This window comes from Myodes glareolus, chromosome 3 (assembly GCF_982192425.1).
Source record: "Myodes glareolus chromosome 3, mMyoGla1.1, whole genome shotgun sequence".
In the NCBI taxonomy this organism is placed as follows: Eukaryota; Metazoa; Chordata; class Mammalia; order Rodentia; family Cricetidae; genus Myodes; species Myodes glareolus.
Window position 1 is genome coordinate 115020960 of NC_142028.1, and position 25936 is coordinate 115046895.

The 25936-nt window shown below is 37.6% G+C and overlaps 1 protein-coding gene across 20 annotated transcripts in view; it reads left to right on the forward strand.

The window, feature by feature from the left end:
* The window catches only part of Ptprd (protein tyrosine phosphatase receptor type D), a 1378451-nt gene extending 1356454 nt beyond the window's left edge, over window positions 1–21997 (forward strand). For all 20 annotated transcript variants that reach the window (XM_085686142.2, XM_087904910.1, XM_087904905.1 and 17 more), the window contains 7 exons: window positions 6817–7102; window positions 7510–7688; window positions 8658–8784; window positions 9805–9930; window positions 13210–13364; window positions 16152–16287; window positions 18282–21997. In XM_085686142.2, coding sequence (XP_085542268.1) covers window positions 6817–7102; window positions 7510–7688; window positions 8658–8784; window positions 9805–9930; window positions 13210–13364; window positions 16152–16287; window positions 18282–18350 — 1078 coding nt within the window. In that variant the 3' untranslated portion in view covers window positions 18351–21997. The remainder of the gene's footprint in view (window positions 1–6816; window positions 7103–7509; window positions 7689–8657; window positions 8785–9804; window positions 9931–13209; window positions 13365–16151; window positions 16288–18281) is intronic.
* The last annotated feature ends 3939 nt before the right edge of the window (window positions 21998–25936 follow it).

Sequence of the window (25936 nt, forward strand, 5' to 3'; positions counted from 1 at the left end):
CTCCTTCAGTTGTGCCCAAGGAAGGCTGCCCTCTTAGGGTTCATGAATGTAGAAACCATTGATGAGAGACATATGGGGATGATAGAAAGATGAAAGGTTAGAAATGTAGTTAACCTGTGTGGAGCTGTCAGAGGCACACAAGTCAGGGAAGTGTTTGTAAAGAAGACAACCCAAGAAAACGGGTTTGAAACCAAAATACTATTTTAATGATCAATCTTGATTGTCAACTTGACTAGCTTGTGAGCATACCTCTGGTTATATCTATTAGGGCATTTCTGGAAGGATTGCCTGATAGGGTGTAGACCAAATACTGAGACACAGTCAGAAGGAGTGTTTGTAGATTTAAGCAAATGACATTTAGAATTAATATTTGGTTTTTGCATTTGCTGTGATAGGAATTCTACCCTCTCAATCAGTAGACTCATTACACAAAACCATGACACAATTCTTCTTTAGTAAAAGTTTCATATTGGATGTTATGTGTGGGTCTTATTTTGGATAATTAAGAAATCCCTTTCTATAGTGATGAGGCATGCAGGCCTGCTTTAGGAGCAGCAGGCAGTGTTTCTGCCACCCGGCTCCTGGCTAGTTTACACCTGAAATAATTACACGGAAACTGTATTCTTTTAAACACTGCCTGGTCCATTATATCTAGCCTCTGATTGGCTAACTCTTACACATTGATTCAACCCATTTCTAATCTGTATGTCACCATGAGCTTACAGGGAAAGATTCTGCATGTCTGACCTGGCAGCTTCATGATGGGTGGCTCTCTGACTCTGCTTCTTTCTCCCAGCATTCTGTTCTGTCTACTCTGCCTATGTAAGCTGCTGTCCTATCAAAGGCCAAGGCAGTCTCTTTATTAACCAATGAAAGTAACACATAGACAGATGACTCTCCTACATCATTTCCCCTTTTTCTATTTGAACAAAAAAGAAAGGCTTTCACTTTAACGTAGTAAAATTCCATATAGCAAAACAGTTATAAAGCAAGAATTACAGTTACAATATTTATATGTATTTTATCTTTTATCATAACTAAGGAAAACTATTATTTTAACTAACCATTTTTGAACTCCATCAAAGGCTCCAGAAGGATATAGTTTTGCCTAAGTAAACAAGAAATAAGCAACTTTCAAAACTCTAGAAATGACAGAGACATCTCTCTGCCTGTACAGTTACCCAAAGTTCTTTTGTACCATTGGGGCATCCATCTTCAGCCTACAGTCCCATAGTATCCAGCAGACATTTCCATGAAACAGGAACTTTTAAAGACAGTTCAGTCATTATGTGCTGTGTCCTGTAGAATGTCTCGCAGACTGAAGGATCATCTCACCTTTAGGCAAGTTCAGAAGTTTTCTCTCTGTGGGTACATTGTTTCCAGTTTATGCAACAGTCCAGGCAAGAGAAGTTTCTTGCCCAAATGTCTATCAAACTCCATAAGGAACCTTTTCAATGCCCATCTTTCTCTTGAAGTAGCTGGTGCTGTCAAGCGGATGTGTCTCCTTGTCATGAAAAACCTTAAGTTATTAAAACATTAAATGCCATATTCTGTAGTCTTTGAAAGATATGAAGAATGCCTATCTGAAATGTATCTATGCATATCTAGAAAATCTAACTAACATGACTATAAGCTTGACTATTATTTATGATTATCCATTAACAACCTATATTTCCAAATTATACATTACATTTTTAAATGAACTACACAATCACAATACCTTAATCAAGAGCAGAAATACATATACATATAACAAAATTGACCTTAAAATCCATACCGATGCAAATTATTCATATCTATATTATAAACCCCTTTAAATGTAAAAGAACATTTATAAACAATATTTGGGAATATGGACGTAGTTATTTTTCTCCAAACTTCTTCCTGCTCTATAGGGGCACTGTTAATCAGGTCTTTCATGTATAACCTGTGTGCTATGTTCCTCTCAGTCAGCAGTTGAGTGAAGTAATTTTTTGAGGGCGTTCACAGCAACCTTTCAGGAGGACATAGTCTATCATACCAAATTGGGATAGAAGCAATCCACAGGGTCTCATCCTCTGTGAAAATGAAAGAAGAACTTTTCCAAAGCATCATAACCTTAGATCCAAATTTTGAAGTCAAGGTATTTTCAAAATATCTATCTTGAATTAGTTCAGCAGCATTTATAAACAAATATCTTTTAGCATTTGTTGCTCCTTCCTCACCATTCAAACAATTCAAAGAGAGCATAATAGCGTACAGTACCAAGATTCTCTGTGTATTTTCCTCTTTGTGTGGCTTTACTTTAACCTCTATTTCTTTTATTTTTACTTTTACTTTTTGAGATAGGTTCCCTGTATATCTTTGTCCTGGAATAGCTCCATAGACCAGGCTGTCCTTGAACTCACAGAGTTCTGCCTGTCTCTGCCTCCCAAGCACTGGGATTAAAGGTGTGTGCTGCAACACCTTGAACTCACAGAGATCTGTCCTTCTCTGCCTCCCAGGCTTGGGATTAAAGGCTTGTGCTACCACATCTGGCAGTCACAAAGGTCAATCTACCTCTACCTCCCAAGTGTTGGGATACTTGTGTATCTACCACACGCAACTATCAACTAGTATAGTATTAACCAGTATAGTATCAGATGTTTCCCCAGACACCCTCAACTGGTTCTTATAAGCCAAGAATGCATAAGGAAACTGAAGGAGGCTTAGCCACATACTGATAAGTGTTATTATGGAGGAGTGGCTTATATCAAAATCAGGATGTTGCTGCCTAGGTCAAATAAAGACAAACTTGAGTCTTAGCTCTACCACCTGCCATGAGCTCTGTGGCTTCAGGAAAGGACCCAAATGTTGCTAATTTAAAGAGAAGGAAACCAACATCTATTATATGCTACTGAGACACCCAGATCTATGGTGGAAAGGCTCTTGGCTTACATTTCATTTGTCATGGTATATGTGAAAGCAGTTAATTACTTGAACATGAGGCATTATTAACTAGAAACACAGAAAGAATCTAGAAAAATCTGAGGAGGAAGATTAAAGCAAATATTTTTTATTTTAAAAGCTAAATAAAAATAATGTAAGAAAGACTTTCACAATTTCCCCAGAATTTTGTTGTTCATGTCCTTGTTGTCTTTAGAGATAGAACTGAAAAATGTACTTATAAAAGAACTGTCTCTTCCTCTGTTTTCAGAAACCTTGATAAGTTTAATCCAGCCTTAAGACTTACTGGATAATTAGATTCATTAATTGGCTGGAGCTATTATCACTATCAGATACAATAAAAATGAAAATAAATAAAACCTGACATTCTTAGGGTCACATTAGGACCTGGAAAAGTACCTTATTTTATAGGCTTGCTTTAAGATGTGCATCTATCTAATACTTGAGCCTGAAATGGAGTACCCCAGACAAATGAGAACCTGTAAGTTCTAAAGAGACCCATGCCTCTCTTTCCTTCACTATGATTAACAAAAATAACCAGTGAACAGTTTGCTGTGCTTTGAGTGAAAATATATATTATTCAAGTTAGAGCCTGCCTTTTGTCCCTTCTCAAAATTTGTTAGTTTAGACTCAGGTACATACTTGATTTGTTTCCCTTTCTTTTGTGGGAGTGGGGGTTGGGAAGTGATACCATTACTATGAAAAGCTTTGAACTCTTTAGAGCTGGTATTATTCCTCACAGTTTCCTAAGACTGCACACGTTTATGTAGCACCTTTTTCTGTAACACTATAGAGCACTGTGTCATCTAGACATTTACATGGTGCCAGGTGAAGCTTTAAGAAAAGGCTCCTGCCATAGCTATGGTCAACTTGATATATAGTCTTGGGTAGACTCATAGTGTAGTTTGCACTAAGAAAGCTGCATATACCAGTCTTCATTAGAAACCGTGCCAAATTAGAAGGAAAAAAATACTGCGTTATTCATTCCCAAAAGGCTTTTTGTAGGATCTATCAATGTCATATTAGTTTGTGAGCTTAAAACTTAAGAGTCTTAGAATCTAGGGGCCATTGGTATGGGACATAAAGCCATAAGTAATTCTAAATTAGTGATTATGTGAAATTTGTCTAGTCTACAAATAATAGGTTTCTGTGTGGGAGGTAGATTTGATATGCAGTGATTAATAATTAAATGAAGTATTTTTATAATGCTGTCTTACTATCTTGTAGCCACATTGACGCTAGAGAGACCGCCAGTTCATTTGAGACTAGCCCTGGTGTTTATTAAACTCATCTGTTGTATAGTTTTGGCAGATTACTTATACAGACCTTTTAGGGTCTGGATAGATCTATAAAAACTTTCACATGTAACTCCGAGTGGCAGCATTTAAAGTCATTTTTTCTCTTGTTGGTCCATCACTTCAATTTTTCATCCTTCAAGTCCCATTTCTAATCCATACCAACAGTCCTTTATTTTGTTGTAACTCATTGTTATGTAAATCATTACATTCTTGGATTGGCTTCAGAATCTTTAATGATAAGAAGGAAGTTATTATATTGTTATATCTCCCTACCTGACATATAAAAATACTTCATTGTTAATTGACTAAAGAGATAGATTTACAGTTGGACAGACAAATAAATAAAAGCAAATATAGAGACAACAACAGACAGTGACATGTCATAAATGAAGAAGACCATTTACTACTCTGGTTTGTTAGCATATCACATGGTAGAAGAGGGGTCTTCAGTTGAAGTACTGTTTCTACCAGATAGGCCGTCAACATATTTGCAGGGCATTTTTCTTGATCCTAATTGATGCAAGAGGGCCCAGCATTCTTTGGGCAGTACTATCCCAAAAGCAGGTGGGCCTGAGCTATTTAAGAAAGCCTGGAGTCAGGCAAGTATGCAACATTCCTCCATCAGTTTTTGCTATAAGTCCTCACTCTGTGGTCCGGTCTTGGCTTCCCTCAATGATGGACTGTAAGCCACTAGTTAAAGTAAACCCTTCCTTCCAGGTTGACTTTGATTACAGTGTTTATTAGAGCAAGAGAAAACAAACTAGAACATATTCTACATTGGTAATATGTATCTCTGCCTACTGAATGCATATTTTGCTGTGAGGCAAATATGTATAATCTAAAGGAGGAAGGCGTTTTCCAGTGATCCATTCTGGACACATAAATGTGCTCATCTTGAAGGATGAGATCAAAGGAAACACAAGGCTTACCTTGACACTGCAGGAACAAAGGTGTGCTATTTTCTTAGTATCCTTTTCCTTACTAGATGATACTCAGTGTTTTAAGCCCCTGCCTCTCTAAGCCAGTTCCTTAAATAATCCTGTCTCCTTGGGGCAGCTGACCTTGCCAGCCCATTATGGATTGTCTGTTTCATGTCCTTTTCTTCTAGTCTCTTCCTTTCCACTGGAACACTGATCTGTAAGTCCACACATAACAGGGATTAAAAATTACCTTCAATCTCTTTGTGTCACAAAGATTGAGGCCTTTATTTTTCCATACTGAAGGCTTGACTTTCACTGAGAATTTTGAAGTACATTGAAAGAAAAGAAAATAAGGAACACACACTCTCAATTGACTGTTATTTATTAAGAATTTCTCTTAATACTACCCTGCATTATTTTTACTGTGCAACATTTTCATATGTTAATTCAACATATCCCACTAGACTAGTTTTAAAACTTCCCTACAAAATTTTACAATAAGATATACTTGAGTTATTTAGTAGACACTTTGTTTTTGTTTTTAGTTTTCAATCAAAAATAGACTAAAATTGCTTTGTCTAAAAGTCTAATTAGATATTTTTGTTCTTGTTTTTGAAACAGGATTTTATTTTTTCTCCCAGGCTAGCCTCAAACTTACTAGACTAGCCTCAAACTCCTGAATTGCCTGCCTCCATCTCTCAAATTTTATGCTTACAGACATGAGCTGTAACATGTGACTATCTAGTTAGATACTGACCAATAATTTAAAAAATATTTTGAATCTAGGCAGCATAATTAATGTTTTATCTTTGGGGGGAGATGCTTGGTCTTGCAGCAGCTTGATAGGCCATACTTTGTAAAATTACCTGGTGTGAGTGAGAAGGAAGCATGGAACACACAACAAACCCACTTAGGAGTTTATTGGAGGAGACGTGTACAGGCCTGGGGAAGTCTGGTGCAGAAAGAGAGGGCTGAAGATGGTGCATCAAGCTTTTAAAGGCTGCCTATCCTGTGCACACAGGGGGATGATGTAGCTACATCATGTGTAGATGACAGAGCGTATGCAAGGGTTTATGTAACTGCGTCATACATAGGTGATGCATCCATACCGCATGTGAGTCACAGAGGGCCTTTTAAAATCCCCGGGGTGGCTAGGTATTTTTGTCTGAGGGCTTGTTCTCTCATGTGTGGCCCTAGAACCCGGAAGTGCCAGCCATGCTGGTTGGCTAAAACAATAACACTTTGCTGCCCATGGGAGGTCTGCCCTTTTCTGATTGAATACAGGGGAGAGTGAATTTAGGAGGGGGGGGGCTATGGTCAGAATGTATGATAAAAATTTGAAATAATAGTAATAATAATAATGATAATGATAATATTTATGTTGTGTGACATAACATTATATTGTGTGATATGACTGTAATTATGGATTGAGGATTTCTATATTATGAGATGAAATAAGCCTTACTCATTATTTTGTATATGTGTACATGTGTATATATATCAGTAATTGGTGCTTTAATATGTTTTACTCGAGAGTAATTGAAAATCCATGTAATAGCAATCTGATTTGAATTCATAGATTTGAAATTTGGTTAACGATATGATATGACATTTTTGTATGTTAACTTCTTGCTAAATTCATATGGACTTTCACCCCTCTGTTTGTCTTCTAGTGCGGGTGTTGGCCGGACTGGCTGTTTCATTGTAATAGATGCCATGTTAGAAAGAATAAAGCATGAAAAAACTGTAGATATTTATGGCCATGTAACTTTAATGAGAGCCCAGAGGAATTACATGGTGCAAACAGAGGACCAGTACATCTTTATCCATGATGCGCTGTTAGAAGCAGTGACATGTGGAAATACCGAAGTGCCAGCTAGAAACTTGTATGCCTACATTCAGAAGCTGACACAAATAGAAACAGGGGAGAATGTCACCGGAATGGAGCTCGAATTTAAGGTATGACATTGGCTGTGATGTGGTTACTTACTTGCAAGTTATTTTGTCTTTGAAATAGGCTTTACTTTGTTACCTTACAAATTTTGAAGTACAGACTTCAGTTTTCTTCTGCTCTAGCAGAATTATAAAGCACTTTCTTCTTTTTTCCTCTCCTCTATTTTTTTGTTCCCTCAAATATCAAGGGCCCTTGGTGTCCTAATATAAATTCAGAAATCATGTTCTCAAACTGCAATGTTTACAATATTCAGTAGGTTATGTGGAATAATTAGCTAAATGGAAGTACACTATGAATATTTACCATCAAGTGAAGAGAAGATTGATATCTAAAACGGTCATATTAGGTTCATTGCATTCAAACTATTGGGTAATATTATCTTTGTGCTTTTTTTTCTTTTTAAATCCAACAGCGTCTAGCCAGCTCAAAAGCTCACACCTCAAGATTCATCAGTGCCAACCTTCCATGTAATAAATTCAAAAACCGCCTTGTTAATATTATGCCATATGAATCCACAAGGGTGTGCCTGCAGCCTATCCGAGGAGTAGAAGGCTCTGATTACATCAATGCCAGTTTTCTTGATGGATACAGGTGTCTACCCTTGCTCCCCTGACAATCCGAAGCCTTGGTATTTGCATGTGCCCTAGATTTATAACCACAAAGATTTTCATCTCAATTCAAAGCGATTTTCTTTCTGAATAGATCATCATTCAATTCTTTGGTGGAGGGGTAGTTTGTTTTTCTTTAATTTTAGATAGAATTAAGCAATAGTAACAAAGTTTCTATTGCATGTAAGTATGACATGTAAATGCTTATATGGCTGTGTGCATGTGGGTGGGTATGGCATGTGTGCATGTTTATACCAGTGTGAGTGTATTGGGGGTTTGTGTGCTTGTGGATTGCAAAGATCAGTGTTACATGTCTTCCTCAGCTGTGTTCCAGATTAGTTTTTGATAAAGGGTCTCTCATTGAACCAAGAGCTCATCCCTTCAGCTTAACTGGCTGGCTAATGAGATCTAATGATCCCCCTATTACCTACACACACACACACACACACAAACACACTTAACACTTTGCATGAGTGCTGAGGATCCGAATGGCAGATACTTTAGTGTCTGAATCATCTCCTCAGCTTGTTGTTGCTTCTTTGAATCTGACCTTCTAACCTATTCTTTCAGAAAACATTTAGATCTGGAAGTTGATAAAGCAGCTATTTTAGACCATTTTTTATAAGTTTAATAGATTAAATGAGCTTTGTTTCTCAAAAATGAAGTTATACAATTCATCATTGAAGTGATTTGTATAACATATGAAATTAACCTATTAGCATGGCACTGAAATAAATAACAGCGATAAACACATACATAATAATATTAACAACACAATTGATTTTGCAAAGTCCCCAACATGTACTAAATGATCTTATTGATTATGTATCCTAATGGGAATCCCTTGCAATTGAATTAATAATATATATAGGACTGATGTTAACAACTCACAAATCAATTTGTGCATGTCCTCAAAGTATTTTAATGTTTTCTTTTAATTCTCTCTATTCAGACAACAGAAAGCCTACATTGCTACCCAGGGGCCCTTAGCAGAGACCACTGAAGACTTCTGGCGCATGCTTTGGGAACACAACTCCACCATTGTTGTGATGCTCACCAAGCTGAGAGAAATGGGCAGAGTGAGTATGTTGCCCAATTGTAAAATCACATCAACCTCATTTATTTACCTGCTTTGGAAATACTCAGTACTCTAGTACAGAGGCATGCAACAGAAGAGGCTAATAAGTCACTCAGTGCCTCTGACTTACGTTGGTCCCTCAGCAAATGCTTATTATCTTTTGCCTGAATAGGTTAGAATTTTATGATAAAATGGGCCATCAGTTCCCCATATAAAAGAGTTTAAATTCATGACTTTCATTCCTAGGTCAAACATTGAGAATGATGCTGGAAAGCTACATGATATTTTAAGAGTTATAATAGCAAATCTGTTTTTTAATAGTAATTATTCTGAAGTGCAAATAAAGTAGCATCAAAGAAATTTGAAACCCTGCTACCAGGTACAGCATTTGAAAGCATGTTAGCTGTGCTGTCTGAGATAGTCTCATCCTCTCTCTTCTTTTTGTAAATTACACAATAGACTTATGGCTAAAGCCCAGCTTTTTAGAACTCATTTAGAAAGCAAAAATATATAAGGCCAAGAAGTTATCTGACTTGTCTTAATCGGACTGCTGAATCTGCAAAGCTAACAACACACATCACCGGAACTCCCGGGACCCCAAGCTCCTCGGTTGAAAACTAAAAATGTACTAGAGCAGTGCAGAAGTTTCGTTTTGCTTCATCCTTGGTGATTTCCTAATTACAAACCACAGTGGTATAAAACAAATGTGCTGATGTAATACAGGACGAAAATGGGTAGCATTGCCGAAGGACTTATGTAATCATTTGCATAATTCATAGACATGAGATAACCACCCAATTGAAGCACGCAGTTCAGCTGGTATTTAATAAGCAGCTACGATTTGCCAGATTCTGTCCTGGGATTTTTTGAGGGAAAAATTTACACCAGATAGAGGTACAAAAGAATAGGTATGCGAATTGAAACTGCCCTGATTGTAGAACTTCATTAACAAGAGAACAAATTTAGATAGACAGATCTTTGTTTGCACCTTATGGAGTTTAATATTAATCTTTCCTTTTAGGAGAAATGTCACCAGTACTGGCCAGCAGAACGATCTGCAAGGTACCAGTATTTTGTTGTAGATCCAATGGCTGAGTACAACATGCCTCAGTATATCCTAAGGGAATTCAAGGTCACAGATGCCAGGGTAAGTTCAGCTCCACCATTAGGTAGAAATGAGGGTTATGTGTACCTTCTCTGGGAGAAACGTTGGCCAAATAACCATTCTCAAAAGGAAAAGAAATCAGCCATTATGAATGACTTTAAAGGAAAAGAATCTGCAACTTTGCCTCTGTCTGGGAAGTGTTCTTATAAACTCAGGTTTGGCTTCCCTTCAAATGTCACACCTGGAAGCCCAGCTGTGGGGACTCGCTCTGTGAGTGCTGGTGTTGGGCAGCATTTACTGATTGGTTGGCTGCACTTCAGTTCACCTCCTCAGCACATTCTCATTGGAGAGTTTTGATTTCTTCATTACTCCGGGCTCTAAATATGTTGTTGTTTGTGCAGCCCTTGAGGTCATACGGGCTTGTAGGTTAATTTGGTCTGACTTTCAAACTGTGGAGCAAATGGCGTTCCTCGGAAGGCTCTGACAAGCCTTGCACATTCTAATTTGCTTGCTGGCATGGTTTATTCCTCCATGTGCTAATGTGTCTGTCCATGAGAACTGTGAACTGACAACCCTTGTTGGCTAATTTTCATTCTGCATTTTCTACAAAGATTGCTGAGTCCAAGGTTCAGCCCTGATGTAAGAGACTCTAGGCATAAACTTTAATATATTTGCCGTAAGAATTTCACAGACCCTGATTGCAAACAGGGTCTCTCTTAGGGGAGACCAGGTCAGCATAAAGCCTTGCTTTACTTTTGGAATTGTCATCATGGGTGGGTTAGCTGAAACACCAGGGGACAGCGTATACTATATCCATTGTTTTTATTTTGGGGAAAGCAGCTTTCTCTCAGCTCATGTTTGCCTGCTAATCCCCGAAACCTAGCCCTGGCTTTGATAGGGAGAGAGACAAAAACAGAGACAGAGAGAATGTGGTTCACAGAAGGTCTGGCTCAGGTGATAGACTTGAGAATCCTTATGAATCATAGTGTATTAATTACACTGAATGTGGCCACATCAAGGAAGCTATTATGTTCCAATATCTCAGTTTTTTAATTGTTCTTGTAAGCATGCCTGATGCTTGCCTCTATCCCTTCGGTATGAGTCAAACACATAAGTTCCTTGAACACAAATTTCTTAGCTATTTCTGATAATAGAAAGAAAAATGTGGCTTTAACCTATAGGAAACACGGTTACCTAGCTCCAAGTCAAATCTAATCACATTGAGAAACAAGGAGTAAAGCAAACCTTGCTCACATAGTTTAAAGTCTCTCTGTGGTTAACTGCCAGAGCCCTTGTTGTATATGCTCCGGGTATATTTCTCATCTCAGGCTGGCATGTGAGAAGCTAGCATTGGTTAGAATCTAACTTTTAAAAGGTAGCTGTATTCTCCTCCAAATGGAAAGTGTCTGTGCACAAGACCTGTTCTTGACATTATGGTTGAAAGGGACTATAGTAAAATGAAATCTCCACAACACTCCGAAGACAATTCTGCCTTGCCCAGTTCTCTGACTTTCTTCCCTCTACCCTGCAATAAATCAAGCTTCCATAGTGAACATCCAGGAGTTGGTGACAGCCCCAGATACTATACATGTTCCTCTGTGTTCTCGTGAATTGGTGTGATCCTCTTCCATTCTCCAGCATCTGCGCTGCTCCACTACTGTACATGAGGTGTGGCCGTCCTAAGTTGGCCACCTCTCTTCAATATGCCTGGGATTTTATCACCACAAATGTTAGAAATGGGCACATCTGGGTCAAAAATAATATTAGAAGTATTGTTTAACTCCCAAGAATAGGACACAGAAAGTCACTGGGAGCACTCTTCAAGTGAGATCAGTCCAGAGAGCGTGAGTTCAGTGATGCTTTCCCATGGAACTCCGAGCTGGAATTCCTGTATTTATGAGCAAAGGGTCCCTCCCTCCTTCTCTTGCACTTCAAACGATCACAGAAAGAATCTGAAGGACCTCATGCCCTTATCTTCTTAACATGGTTCTTCTTGAGCTCAGAGTTTTATATTCTCTTCAGAAAAGAAGTTAATAGAAATGCAAAGTAAATGCCTTAGACATCCACCATTAATTTAGTGCTTGTGGGAGTCACTGTGTAAACATTATAGTAAAAGGAATCACCTTTTTTTAAAATTATCATGCTTTAGATATGACTTGTTTTCATACAATTTCAGGGTTGTCTGTGTAAACTAATTCCTGAAGCAAATCAAGAAGGTACCTCTGACAAAATAGAGAAGGAGGGTAGATGCTTGTAAATCATCCCCTTGAATTCTGTCTATATTAGTTTCCTTTTCTTTTCCTGTGATAAAACACTGACCAAAAGCAACTTGGAAGCAAGGACTTATTTGATATAAAAGTTCATCATAAATGGAAACCAGGGCAAGAGCTCAAAGCAGGAACCTTGAAGCAGGAACTGAAGCAGAGATCATGTAGGAACACCTGCTTACTGGACTGCTCTCCATGGCTCACTCTGCTTGATTTCTTCCACCACCCAGGAGCCCCTGTCTAGGGGATGTGCAGCCACTGTTGGCTGCTCCCTCCCATATCAATCCTTAACCAAGAAAATGTCCACATATGTGCACATAAGATAATCTGATGGAAACTACTCTCTCATCAAGGTTTCCTTCACCGAGAGACTCTGGTCTGTGTCGAGCTGACAAAAAGAATCTGGCATAGTATCCTTAATCTGTAATGTGAACTTCGTCACATGGTTCATGCTGTATCTCATCCATGGCTCAAGTGTGTTTCACAGAGACATGTTGGACAGCCATATCAACCACAACTACCTAGGTTGTATTAGATTCCTTAAACATTGCCATTTGTCAGTTATAATGCTAGAAAAGGCATGCATGGCAAATGGGAAATCACTGTGACAACAGCAAGCCTCTGGTGTAGGTGCCGTGCCTATAAACTCCTTTCAATGTGAAGAAGCTATTAGATTGAAGTAGAGTGTATAAGATTTTGGTGGGATACATATAAATGTATATTTATATGCATATATGTACACATATACAAATAAAATTATGTATGTTTGTATTTGATGATTTCCATTTTAAACACTGAAGTTCAGAAGTGCTTCTGAAGAGGATAACTCAAATATTTGTAATTTAAATATATAAATATTGACTTGTTATAGCAGATAATATGCACACATGACTTAGTTTCTCTGTGTCTTAGTTTCTCAATTATTATGATCCTAATAATTTTCTTGTCTTTTTTTTGGGGGAAAAAAAAACATGAATGCTTTTGTGGTTTCTGTACTTGCTGAACTCTCCTGGCATGCTACATTGTGGCTGGTTATGTGGCTTCCCCTCTAAAGGACGGCCAGTCCCGAACAGTGAGGCAGTTCCAGTTCACTGACTGGCCAGAACAAGGAGTGCCAAAGTCTGGAGAAGGATTTATTGACTTCATCGGCCAAGTCCATAAAACAAAGGAGCAGTTTGGCCAAGATGGGCCCATTTCGGTGCATTGCAGGTGAGCAGGGAGTCACTAATGCTAACTGGACATTTATGATAGATGCCTGACTGCTTTGAAAACGGCTGTCCTTTATTCACTTTGTATACAAGCTTGTTATAATAAATCTGTATAATTGAAATTTATTTGCAGTTCATTCAATGAGACATAAAGATTTCTTTCTTTTTCTTTACCTAAAATGAAAAGAATTAGAGGAATGTTTTTATCCCCCAAATTGATCCCCTATTTAAAAAAAAAATGAAAAAACCTACAAGAAACCAGTTTTGTGTTGCCAGCAATTGTCAGCGTGTCCCCTAACAATAAGTGTAGTGCTAATCCCTGCCAATGTTTGCTTTCTTTTTGTGTAGCTGCACTTACAACTGCCTTTCTCTATCTTTCCCCTTTATCTCTTGAAAGAGCAGTGAATAGCTGCCAAGACTTAATAGCAATACTAATTCCTGCAAGTCAATAAGTGATTAGTATGGTACCTCAGTTCAAAATGCAATTTGCTTGGAAATTGTTGCTATATCAGAAAATGAAGCACCTTCAATTTAATTATTTTCAACAGTTTCCAGAGCATTTTGTAATTTAAGTCACTGAAGTTAATAGAAATACTAAGTGAACGCCTTAGACATCCACCATAAATCTAGTTCATGTGGAAGTTGCTGCATGTGCAGAACACAGTAAAACACGTTTTGTTTTTTTTTAACTGCTGTATTTCAGGATTGTAAAAGCTTGAAGTTCCAGTTTTTATAATGTTTATAGTCAGTCCTGAAAGCATTTATGTTTAAAAAGTCTGGTACTTTAAAAACTATAGTTTTTGATACCATAGGAAGCAAGGTCTCAAAAACTAGATCAAAAAGTAAGATCTAGAAAAACTAGATCTCAAAAAGCAACATCTAGAAAAACTAGACAGAGGCATGAGCATACCCGCTCTTGTCATGGATCTATACTTTCACCAAGGCGTATACCAGTGTGGAGCAGGGAGCTTTGGTTTTCTCTTCAGATCTGGGATCATTTCTAATAATGCTTATCTCTCAGAGTTGGAAATATTTGTTTTATGCTGTCAAAATTGCTTGCTATGTGCAACTAAAGAGCAGATAGGATGTGATGTATGGTCTCCAGTAGTTAAGTTGTTATAAACTAGAGTTGAAACATCTAGTTTTTTTTTTAATTTAGCACATAATTTCTCCACTTAATTTGGATTTTCTTTGTATGCCCTCTGAGGAAAAGAATACATCTGATATTCATAATTTATACTTGAGCTCCGTGTTACTTCTCTTTGGGGTTGTTTTCAGACAGTGACTGAGATACCCCTTAAGTAAGAAGATTCACATGTTATATATCTGTAAACTCACATATCTCCCAAAGTCTTCTGGATACATATCTTTTCTTGGTTTTGGATGTCCTGAAATAACACTTATTTTTAGCCTATTAACCATATATACTAAGATTCATTAAATTTAGAAATTAATGAGGCAGATGCCTGTTCTTTTCTTGAAAATTTTTAGTAGCAATCCAGAAACATTGTATTTTTGGTTGCATTTGATTAACCAAGTCAAAGTAAGATATGCTCTGAAATACCTACATAGACTCGACAAAATTATCACAAGTCAAAGTGTCTCATGAATGTGAGACTTTCAGGGCTCAAAGAATCTACAAGATCCCTTTGCAGTCTGTGGGACGAATAACTTCAGCTTCTCTTTAACAACTGCCCATTGATCTAAAGCCCCACTTAGCATTTTTCCTTAGATTCATGAGAAATTGCAGTTTCTAAAAGCACACACTATTTATATGCCTGTCAGCTCCATCCTAGAGTAAATGAATTCATCTATTTTCTACAGGCTGTGCCGAAGCATTACACACACCATTTAATTAAGATCCAAAAATGCATGGTTTTTTATTTCAGATAATTCAGTGTTCTCATTACCTAAACCCCCAGATGTCACTTTTTAAGAGTACAAGGGCTATCAAATAGTTTTCTTCCTTGTTGCTATGAAAATTTGGTAATTATCTTAAAATACCAAAGGAAACAGAAAGAAACTCAAAACCTTGCTGAAATGGCAGAAAGAAACTTGGAATTTTTAGTGGCTTATCACCAGAAAATAAGTAGTTCAGCATAGTGGTTAACTATACTGTCAAAGGCCCTTTTGAAAATCCAATATAGTTATAGGTTTTCTAAAATTGACATATAATGTGATATTTTTTACAATCAGTGCATATAGGATACTCACAGCTTCCCAAAGACTAAGAGAAAAACCATCCCATAACAAAAAGTCTATTAGAGAACCAGTTTTTCTTATATCTAAGCCGATGTTGATACTGTAGTTTGTATGCCTATTATACATTTGTTACCTGTATTGGATGGCATATCCTTCACAGATTATGTTATTAAAGAATAAGAAAGGGAGAATCTACATGACGTGTTCCACATTTTTCTAATTTATTTCATACTTCACATAAGGGCAAAATCTTGTTTCAGGATCTTCTTGAAGAATACAAGCCAGTATTTGATCTGTTCATATTTTTCTCTATTAATTTTATATTATTTTTTGACCTTTTCACCTGGAGTTACATAGTGTTATAGAAATGTATTCTGCTTTGTAAAATACAATCCTAATAACTTATTCTTTCATGTTACCACAACATACTACCTATAGTAATGTAGTGAAAGCATTCCCACTTTATCTTGAACATGCTTGTGAAGAAACTGGGAATATGGAAACTCGTAGAAGAATGACTGCTTTCAAAGTAAATGAGGCCAAGACTATGAACATGTTACTCACACTACCTTTCTTCTCATGACAGTGCTGGCGTGGGAAGAACTGGAGTCTTCATAACACTGAGTATTGTATTGGAAAGAATGAGATATGAAGGGGTTGTAGATATCTTCCAGACAGTCAAAATGTTAAGAACACAGCGACCAGCCATGGTACAAACAGAGGTGAGAAAACATTTGGGGTCACATTATAAAAAGCTAAACCCTCTCTGGGTTCAAAATATGGTTGCAAGATACAGAAGATCACCATGAGAAAGGCAACAAACTGTTTAATTAATATTTTAAAACCATTCTTGAAATATTACATATTTGGAACCTGAAAATGCCCTGTTTTCTATCCACTAATTAATATGTACATTTCTCAGGATATGTTCATGATTTAGAGAATCAGAGTGGTAGTGTTATATTCCACAAATATCTACCAAATTATACAATTTATATGCTTTCTTCAATTTACAATATCTTTCAGACTTTGATTTCAAAATAGTGCAAGCATTTGGCTTGCAATACTTAAAACATTATGTCAGCCTGACAAACATAATGGGTGTTGGGGTGACAGAGGGAAATTGGACATTTAAAAAGCCTTAACATTTAGCCAAGCAACTTACTGTGACAAGACAGAAAAGCAAACTCCATTTATTTTGCATTACCATTTTTATTGTAGAAAAATGCACATTTAAGCAAAATAGAAGCTATCTGCTTTCAGCCCCATTGGCTACTGAAAATAAGTTTCTTTTATGGGGAAAATCCTACTTTTTCTCATGCCTGTGGTTATCTGTAAATTGTAATTTTTCCATCTCTCCAACAATGCTCCAATTTATTTCAATATGACAGGGTCCTTCCCTGTATGAGAAAAGGCATGTTTCTTACCATTCTGTTTTGGTGTGAGTCTTCCAGAACGGACAACTTGCAATCACACTGAATTTTAGGATGAATGGTGCATGTGTTTTGGATGTGGGCAGCCATTCTCAGAGGTGACAAGCCAGAAAGCCCAAGACTCCATACACCTCCTGCTTTTACATGGCTGGCTACCTTTTTCTTCTGTCTCAGGGTTTCTATTGTTGCCCTGAAACACCTTCCAAAAGCAAGTTAGAGAGAACGGGGTTTTTGTTTGTTTATTTTGTTTTGTTTTTTGCTTACACTTCTACGGCACTGCACATCATTGAAGGAAGTCAGGACAGGACCTTAAACAAGGCAAGAACCTAGAGCTGATGCAGAGACCATGGAGAGGTGCTACCTATTGGCTTGCTTCCCATGGCTTGCTCAGCATGCTTTCTTATAGAACCCAGGACCACCAGCCCAGGGATGACGACACCCATAATTGGCTGGGCCCTCCCACAACAACCACTCATTAAGAAAATTCCCCACAGGCTTTTCTACAGCTCAAACTTATGGGGGAGTTTTCTTGAGCTGTCCCACTCTCAGAGGATTGTACTTGGTGTCAAGTTCACGTAAAACTATCCATCACAACGTTCTTTCTCATAGACACATAGGATCTTCTATGCCACGGTCACTTACATGAGGCTATCTGATATGATGGTAATTCTGATTGAGTCTGATGTCTGACTGATGCTTTTACAATCTTTTTTATTTGTATGGAGGCAGAGTGCACAGGTCACAGACCACATGTGTGCAGGTCAGGGGACAACTTGTGAAAGTAATTTCTCTCATTCTGTCATGTGGAGCTCAGGAATCAAGTTCAGGTCTTCAGAGCTGAGGGGCCTTTAGCCACTGAGCCATCTTGTCGACTTCCTTTTTTCTCCCCACTTTTTTTCCTTATAAACTCAAATTTGGTGGAAAGCAACACAAAGAATAGAAATCCAGATTGCCTTTAGGAAAGTTTACATTTTTTCCAACTGAAAATTATCAAAAATTCTTAGGTCATTCTGAAAGATGGTTGTAGCGTATAAGATGGAAGATAATCTTCACTGACATTACGACTTGGAATTATGAGCCTTGTATCCGTGAGGTCAATGATGAATTTAATACAATTCTCACGTGGCTAATTGCTCTTTGCTCACTGTCGTTTGGTCATTGGACCAAATTAAAGTGGTAGTGTTGCTCCTTGTAGATATATTATTTCTTTACATTTCTGGGTTTATTTTGCAATTAAAATATCAGTTTTCTTCCTCTCTTCTCTTACACCCTGTGTCCTACAGGATCAATACCAGTTCTGCTACCGAGCCGCACTAGAATACCTGGGCAGCTTTGATCACTATGCAACGTAGAAACCCCTGATCCCTTCTGGATTTTTACTACAGGCCCTTCGCTATCCATGGAGTCTCTTCTGAGCCATACAGGGCACTTGAGAAGTCCTTCTTAACTTCTAGCTAACAACCACTTAGTGGGACTATTACAAAACAAAAACAAACTCTTCCAAGTGGACCAAGAATTCACAGTTTAATCATCTAACCTGAAAAATAATATCAAGAACCCTGACTTAGGAGGCATCTGAAGGATTTTATTTGCAGATACCTCAAGGATTCCAAATAAAGGGGAGAAGAAATGACAGCAAAGAACTACCATCTTGTTCGGGATTGCTTGGTAGGGGCAGAGAGAGCTTGCCTGTGGGCCTCGAGTCAGCGCAGGACGTTTGCTGGTGTGGCGTTTCACAAGAAGGTGGATTGTGCTTCAACATCGCCCCTTTCCCTGTGCCACTCACACGTACATTTTAGGGGCGAGGGTGGGGATGTTTAGAAGAGAAAGTCCTTGATTTCATTTTAGTATTGTAAAGGATTCTGCTGACCCGTGCTTCATTTCTAACTGTGTAGACTTTTTTTTTTAAAAAAAAATGTATCATTCGATAAAGTAAATTTAAAAAGCTATGTAATTCTTCATTTTTATTATTTCTGAACTGTAGGTTTTTGTAAGCTGTAGAATGGTTATCTGTAATATCGTACTGTAGAAATATCAAATCATTTGAAGCTTTGCACATTTTTGTGCAACACTCAATCTACAGTATCTGTCTCAACAGATATTCCTTACACATTTGTTTGGTATAGCTGGTGAGAAAGTGCCCATTCTCTGCAAACTTCAAGGGGAATTTTGTTTTGCTTTGTTTTGCTTTTGGAATCAACAGGGAGGCGCAAAGTATAAAGTTGCTGCTAACATATATATAAATATATAGATAGATATCTATATTTTAAGGGTATCTATGTATATATAGACAGTATGACCACACAAAGATGTTACTGCCATTCAGTTCTTCCATGGTTTGGTTTTTTTAAGGATAAAAAACTATTGTAACCATCATTTCCAAGTAATTTTTAATATTTCAAAACTTTAATTTGTAAAGGGAATTGAGGAGTGCACATCACTGATTACTGAACCTCGCCCCTGACTTTCCTGCCCCGCCTTCCCCCACCTACTCAACCATATTCACAAATACGGTTTCGTTAGCCAGGCTTCCAACAAAATTCAATATTTCTAACACTCTAGTGCAATAACAATTGTTAACTATCTAAGAGGTGTGCATGTGGGAAAGGTCAGTGCATATCCCTTTAGGAGGGAAGAATGTTGTAATATATCAGCTATCAAGTTGTTTTTTTAAAAAAAAGTATATTCAATCATATATTGTCTATAGTATGTGTATGAAATTTGCATTTATGATAAGTAACAGGGGCAAAGCCAAACTCATGTTACTCTTTTCAGTCAGAAATACTTTGTGGCTGCAGCGTCCCTGGGAGATGCTGCGCTGTTTCTTCTGGCTGTGGCGTTCCTGGGAGGCGCTGTGCTGTTTGATTTGGTTTTAGTTCTGCATTTAGAGTGCCTTATAATTGATGCCTATTTTATTAGCATTTCTTTTTACCTTCCGGTTGATTTCCATTAGTTGTTCACATCTGTTACTCTTTCAATTAAAGCATTATCTGTTTACCACACGTACAGAAACTCTTTGAATAATATGCATTCCTAGTTTTCACCCAAGTGGGGGATGTTAGTGATTGTACCAGCCCAAAGCACTTGGATAATCAGGGCCTCTCCGTTCCTCATCGTCACATCAGGAAGCGCAACTTGTTTCACTTCTACTCCCTTCCAAATCTGCTCTGGAGCATGCAGTAACCACCAGTCTTATTTACAGAAACAATTTCGGGATATATTTGATATTCCATTAGGAGTATTCTGAAAGGGGCAATAAATTTTATATATATGTATATATACATATATATGTATGTATGTATATATGTATGTATATATCTCCCCAAACCTTTCTACAGCATTTCCATAGGAAGCCATGGATGGTGGTATGAGTTCGCCACATGCTATATGTTTTTAAAGTACCCTCCCCAAATCCTAGGAACTCTGAAAGAGTTTTGATACAGGTATAATAGTTTAATTTTTGCTTCATGATGCTCTGTATGGAAGGATATTTGTTTTCCCATTTTCCCATTATTAGCAGAATAAAATTCTAGAGACCAAACACTCACAAGTATCGTATTTGATCATTTTTGTAAAAAAATAAAAAATAAAAATGAACAAACAAAAAAAGAAAAAAATAGAAATACATATAACGCTAAAAAAAAAGAATCTAGAAGGCTACCTCAGAATGAGACTCTCTAACCTACATCAGAAACAGAGAAGAATGTGCACTCTATGGGTCTGTCATTTCCTTTTCACTTGTATCGTTGAAGAGTTATCCAAGTGCCAGGTTTCTCAGTGCTGTAATTTTGTTTTAGTGAAACGAAGGGAGTCAGACACGTATCGCACCATCTAGACATGCCATTTTGGACATGTGGGATCTAATGGAATATCACATAGCAGAATGACTGGCCAGTGAGCAGTTTGTCTCTCTGCAACAAAAGCTGCCCATATGGCAGAGGGTGAAAAGACAGTAGTCCCTGAAAGAGAATGAACAGGGTGCATACCAGAGGAGGATGAGGCGGGCACCACTCCAGAGTCAGGAGCTGTTCTTAGGACTAACTCCCCACTGTCACTGATGTGCATTCCACTCTGTAATTTTCTCTATGAACATTCAAGATTAATTTCCCAGGCAAGCATCACTATCTGCCATTATCATAAACATCCACGTTTCTAGTTCTTTTCATCATCATAACCAGTACGGTGCTATTATTTACCTATGTATGTGTAGTTATGTATAATTTTGTAATTAGTTATAATGGTAAAATATCAAATATATAAAAGTGATTTGTACAGAACTTTATTTTAGCTCTTTTTTAAAAATGGTTTGCATGGTTAGACAAGGCAAGGACAGCCAGGGGAGGGAAGGGCCTCTAGGGAACTTTGCACTTTCTATACCTTTGTACTATGCACTGCCCTATTGATTCTACACCCAATAATGTTATTACTTGAACCCATCTGTAAGAAACTGCTTCAGAAATTCATTTATGTGTCCGTGGATAACACATCACAACAGGAAAGGAAAAATGCATAGTAGCACACACGGTTTTTTCTTTCCTGCTGATTTTTGGTTTAGCTTTGTTTCAGTCTTTCTTGTCATTTTAAAATCCCCTTCCCATTCTTTTTTTCTTTTTGGGTTTTGGTTTCCATTGGTATATGGCTGCCCTGATACTCCAGCAGAGATCAGAAGGCTACAGATCCATCCTTTCCATCCGTTACATGGCTTTGCCATCCAAGCTTGGAGTGTCTTTACAAAGATAACAGTTGTGTTCTTTGCTCTCGTTTTGGATGCATAGACTGAAAACTCAAAAAAAAAATAACTTGTAAAATGGCTTGTTAAAAAATACAATTACCTCTAATTAGTAGTACGCGTAAGTGTTTTACAGAATGAAAGGCGTGCTTTTTATTTTCTTACTTCGTTACATTGGTGGCGAAAGAAGTCTGTATGAAAATCAGTTCTTTGCTGACACAGGTTCCATTTGTTACAAATGAATTCTAATAAAAATGTCAGTGTTATGCAGCCCTGGCCTTTGTTTTTGTCCATTCCAAGCATGCTGCTTTCAAACTAACCAGTTATTCCCTCTATTTTTTATTTATTATTATTTTTGGCTATCTGCTTAGGTCCTGTGCACTCGTAGGAATATATTTATATTTCTACTAAGAACCTGCTGCTCACAAGTGTCTACCCTTGAGATAAGCACTTTCCACTGCTAAGCAGACACGTTCAGAGAAACAATTCCATATATTCACATACTCAAGAAAGAGGCATTGTTTTCATTCGTGGTAGAGAACATAGACAATGGCAGATCCTCTTAAAGTTCTGTTGTAGAATGTGTGCTGTGGATGTCAGTGTAATGTTGAAAGAGACCACAGCTTTCCTGCACATATAGTTCCATGTTATTAGCTTATTGACCATTTAGAAACATAACTGGGAAAACACATTGCTTCGGATTATTTGCTTAGACACTCACCATTACTAAATTGTAACAGGTCAGAATTTGCTCCATGTACTGAGGAAGCAGCTCTGAAAAAAGTGAGGTATTGCTGCACACACAGATCATTCTGAGAGAGGCTGGCACTGAATCAATGGCAGTATCACGTTCAGAATGCTAACAAGGAAACCACAGCATCCTGAAGCAGACTTCTTTATTTTAAGTGAGGCCACCTGGCCTCAGATAAAGAAAGGTGTCTGTTGTCTCATATGCCCCAATCACAAATCAGAATGATCTTATAATAAAAAAGTGGGAACTTGCAGTCTCCTTATCTGGTTTCTACTTCTTCAGTCCAGGTCTAAGTTCATCATAATGCTAACACCCAAGTAAGAGGAAGAAGACATTCACCCTTACAGCAAAAACAGCAGTTCTAAGTGGAGTAGAGTCTTATTGGACCAGCTGACCACAATCTGTATAAGTGATCATCTCCGAAATACAAGTGAAGACAGGAGGGAAAAGGTTCACATTGAGTTATCAAATTAAGATGGCTTTCAGGTGTCCATTCCATTGCAAAAATCAGTGATGATTATGAGGGCAGCTACAATTAGCTGTAAACTTGAGTCAAGATAAGACATGTCAGTCAACGTGATCAAAAAGTCTTGTCATTGAAACAATTACCTAATGCAGGAATCCCATTGCTCAGGAATGATTTTGGAAATCTTGACACTGAATAAATAGTTTTGCTTTTCTTTCTCTTTCCTCCTTTCTGCTCTTTTGGCCATTAGTTTTTCAGATTTGATCACCTTATTGTTGATTATGTAGGTATTATGATTCTTCACTAGAAAACAGCAACAGAAAGTTCATGGTACAGCATATATATTTGAGACACTGCAGTTTATTCCTATAAACAAATATCTGAAGAGAAGGCCAGCGATGACAAAGATGGTGTAACTTTATATATTTATATACGTGCCAAAATTTTTGGTTGAGAATTACTGAGTAGAGATTAATTTAGGGCTCCCAAATTTAATCTTACCTGTGTTCTTTTAAACTTTAAAAAATAAAGTTTAATTTGTAAAGGCAGTTGAGACGATGGCGAAGATCCTTTAGGGACACATCCTGCTAAATTAACTTCACAAGAGCTGAGGATGTTGTGTGATGTGGTCTCTGCTTTTGTTATTTAAAAGCAACAAGAAGAAGAAGCAGGAATGAGTTGTGTGTCACCCTTTATCAACTCAAAGTAGGTGAGCCACACCTACTGCTAGGAGAATCCAAGCTTAAGACTTGACTTTCAGGGCCAGGCAATGCCCATTCACAACACTGGACTCGTGCCCATGGACATATCCACAGAACTGGGTGGACACATACTGCTCCCACCTCTCTCCCTTAACCTTGGACAGCAAGTTGAGAGAAAAAAGACCTTACCCCAATGAAGAGATGGCACAAGGACTTTTTGGTTCATAGAACACAAAGGCAGGTAGGCATGTACCTTATAAAACCTGAAGGCTCTACATATAGTCCACAACTCATAGAAAATCTCAGCCTTCTTCACCATGAAGCAGAAACCTGCACACTTGTGGCTGGGTTAAATCTTTGTTATAGCCCTTCTAGCCTTTGAGTAAGCCTGAAAAATGCCTTCCCTCTTCTAAGATTGTATAGGTTTTTACAGCCTTGAGACAACCATTGTGACACATGTTGAGGTTCATCCAAACCCGTACTTAAAGTACAGGAAACATAGCTATTACCTGCCATGCGTTCACAAATAATATAGTTGTAGAAGTGATCCCAAGGCAAAGAACTGTGCTTCATTGAAATGAACATATGGTTTGGCTTATTGAGTGGTGGTGGTCCTGATACAACCAAAATCTGTGGAGATCCTTGCAACTGTGAGACTTGCATGTGTACATGCCCTGCAGCTGTTAAACTTCATTACACTCTTCTTATCCTTGCAGCAGTATACTGTCCTTAAAATCACAAACACCATAAAAATGCTCCCCAAGGAGGACGACATAGTCAACTTCAAGATTCCTATTTAAAAAAAATATTTACTACACATGATCAAATAATTAAAACAGGTCACAAATAGATACCTAAATAAACTTAGTGAAGATAGGAATATACTAATTGATGTCTTTGAAAATTAACAGCCAAATAAAATGAGGACAATAATTCAGAATATGAAAATTGAATACTCTAAAGTTATAGAAATAACAAAAAACCCAAACTGCAATGAATATGGAAGTGAAAATTTTATTTAGTCCAATAAAATTTCAAATAAAGCTTCACCAATAGAATGAATCAGGTAGAAGACAGAATATCAGGATTTGAAAATAGTATAGAAACTGGGTCATTCAATGAAAGAAAATGATAAATTATTAAAACCATGAAAGGGACATAAAAATATTTTCAGGATGTTATGCAAAGAAAAAATAAGTGAATTATAGGCATATAAGAAAATACTTAAAGCATGTCTTCAATAAAATCATAATTTCCCAAATCTAGATAGAAGGATCCCATCAAGGTACAAGAGGACTATAGAACAACAAACAGACATAAGCAGAAAAGATGCTCCCTACATGCTTTATAGTTAAAGCACTAAAAGCAGAGTTCAAAAAAGATAATGAAAACAGCCCACTGGAATAACAAAATTTTATTTGGTAGGAGAATGTAAAGCTAGAAAGTGTTGGAAAGATGTATTCCAGATTCTGAAATATCGTAATTGCCAATTTAGATTATTATAACCAGTAAAACAATCTTTTCTGTTAAGAAAGTAAAACTTTCCATAATAAAAAAGAGGATTAAAAGATTTCCAGGGTAGACTAAAGCAGCTCTTTACGTCCCCCTACTCTATTCTAAATGCAATCCCCCAGTCTCATCTGTAGCAGACCACTTGTTGCAGTTTCCCTTAATCCTTTCCCATCTCCAATTGATTACACAAATCTAGTCTACAACCTTCCTTCCTGGGAACTCACAAGCCAAGCCTGCCAGAGAAGCAAGCAGGCCAGCGAGGCAGGTAGGGGAACTTCAAATCTTCACTCACTATTCTCTCCTCCAAATCCATACCCCAGTCTGATCCCCATATCTGCACCAGACTCCCTGCTCTCCTTATTCTATGCTCCCATTCCTGGGGAACTAAGAAGTCCTGGTTGAACACCCAGCTTTTCTGTCTCCCGTGGACGCATCATAACCACCACTTCCAGCCCATTCCCATTCCCAAGTGTCAGTTCCCAATACCTAGAAACGCACTGTACTCAGAACCCCAGGGTTACAGCTGGCAGGACCTCAGAAGGATTCCTGAGGGAACAACAATAGCTATCACACTCTCATAAGAACTAGAACAGAATCTACAGAAAAAAATCTACCCACCAAAGACAAGACCAAATATCAGAACCTAGAATTACAAACATCCCAAACCTAAATGGCTAGATACTAGCATTAAAACACAATCATTTATTGGAGGATGGTATACATCCACCGGAATCCACTAATTCTATTATAGTAAGCCTGAGAAATTCAACATAACTAAA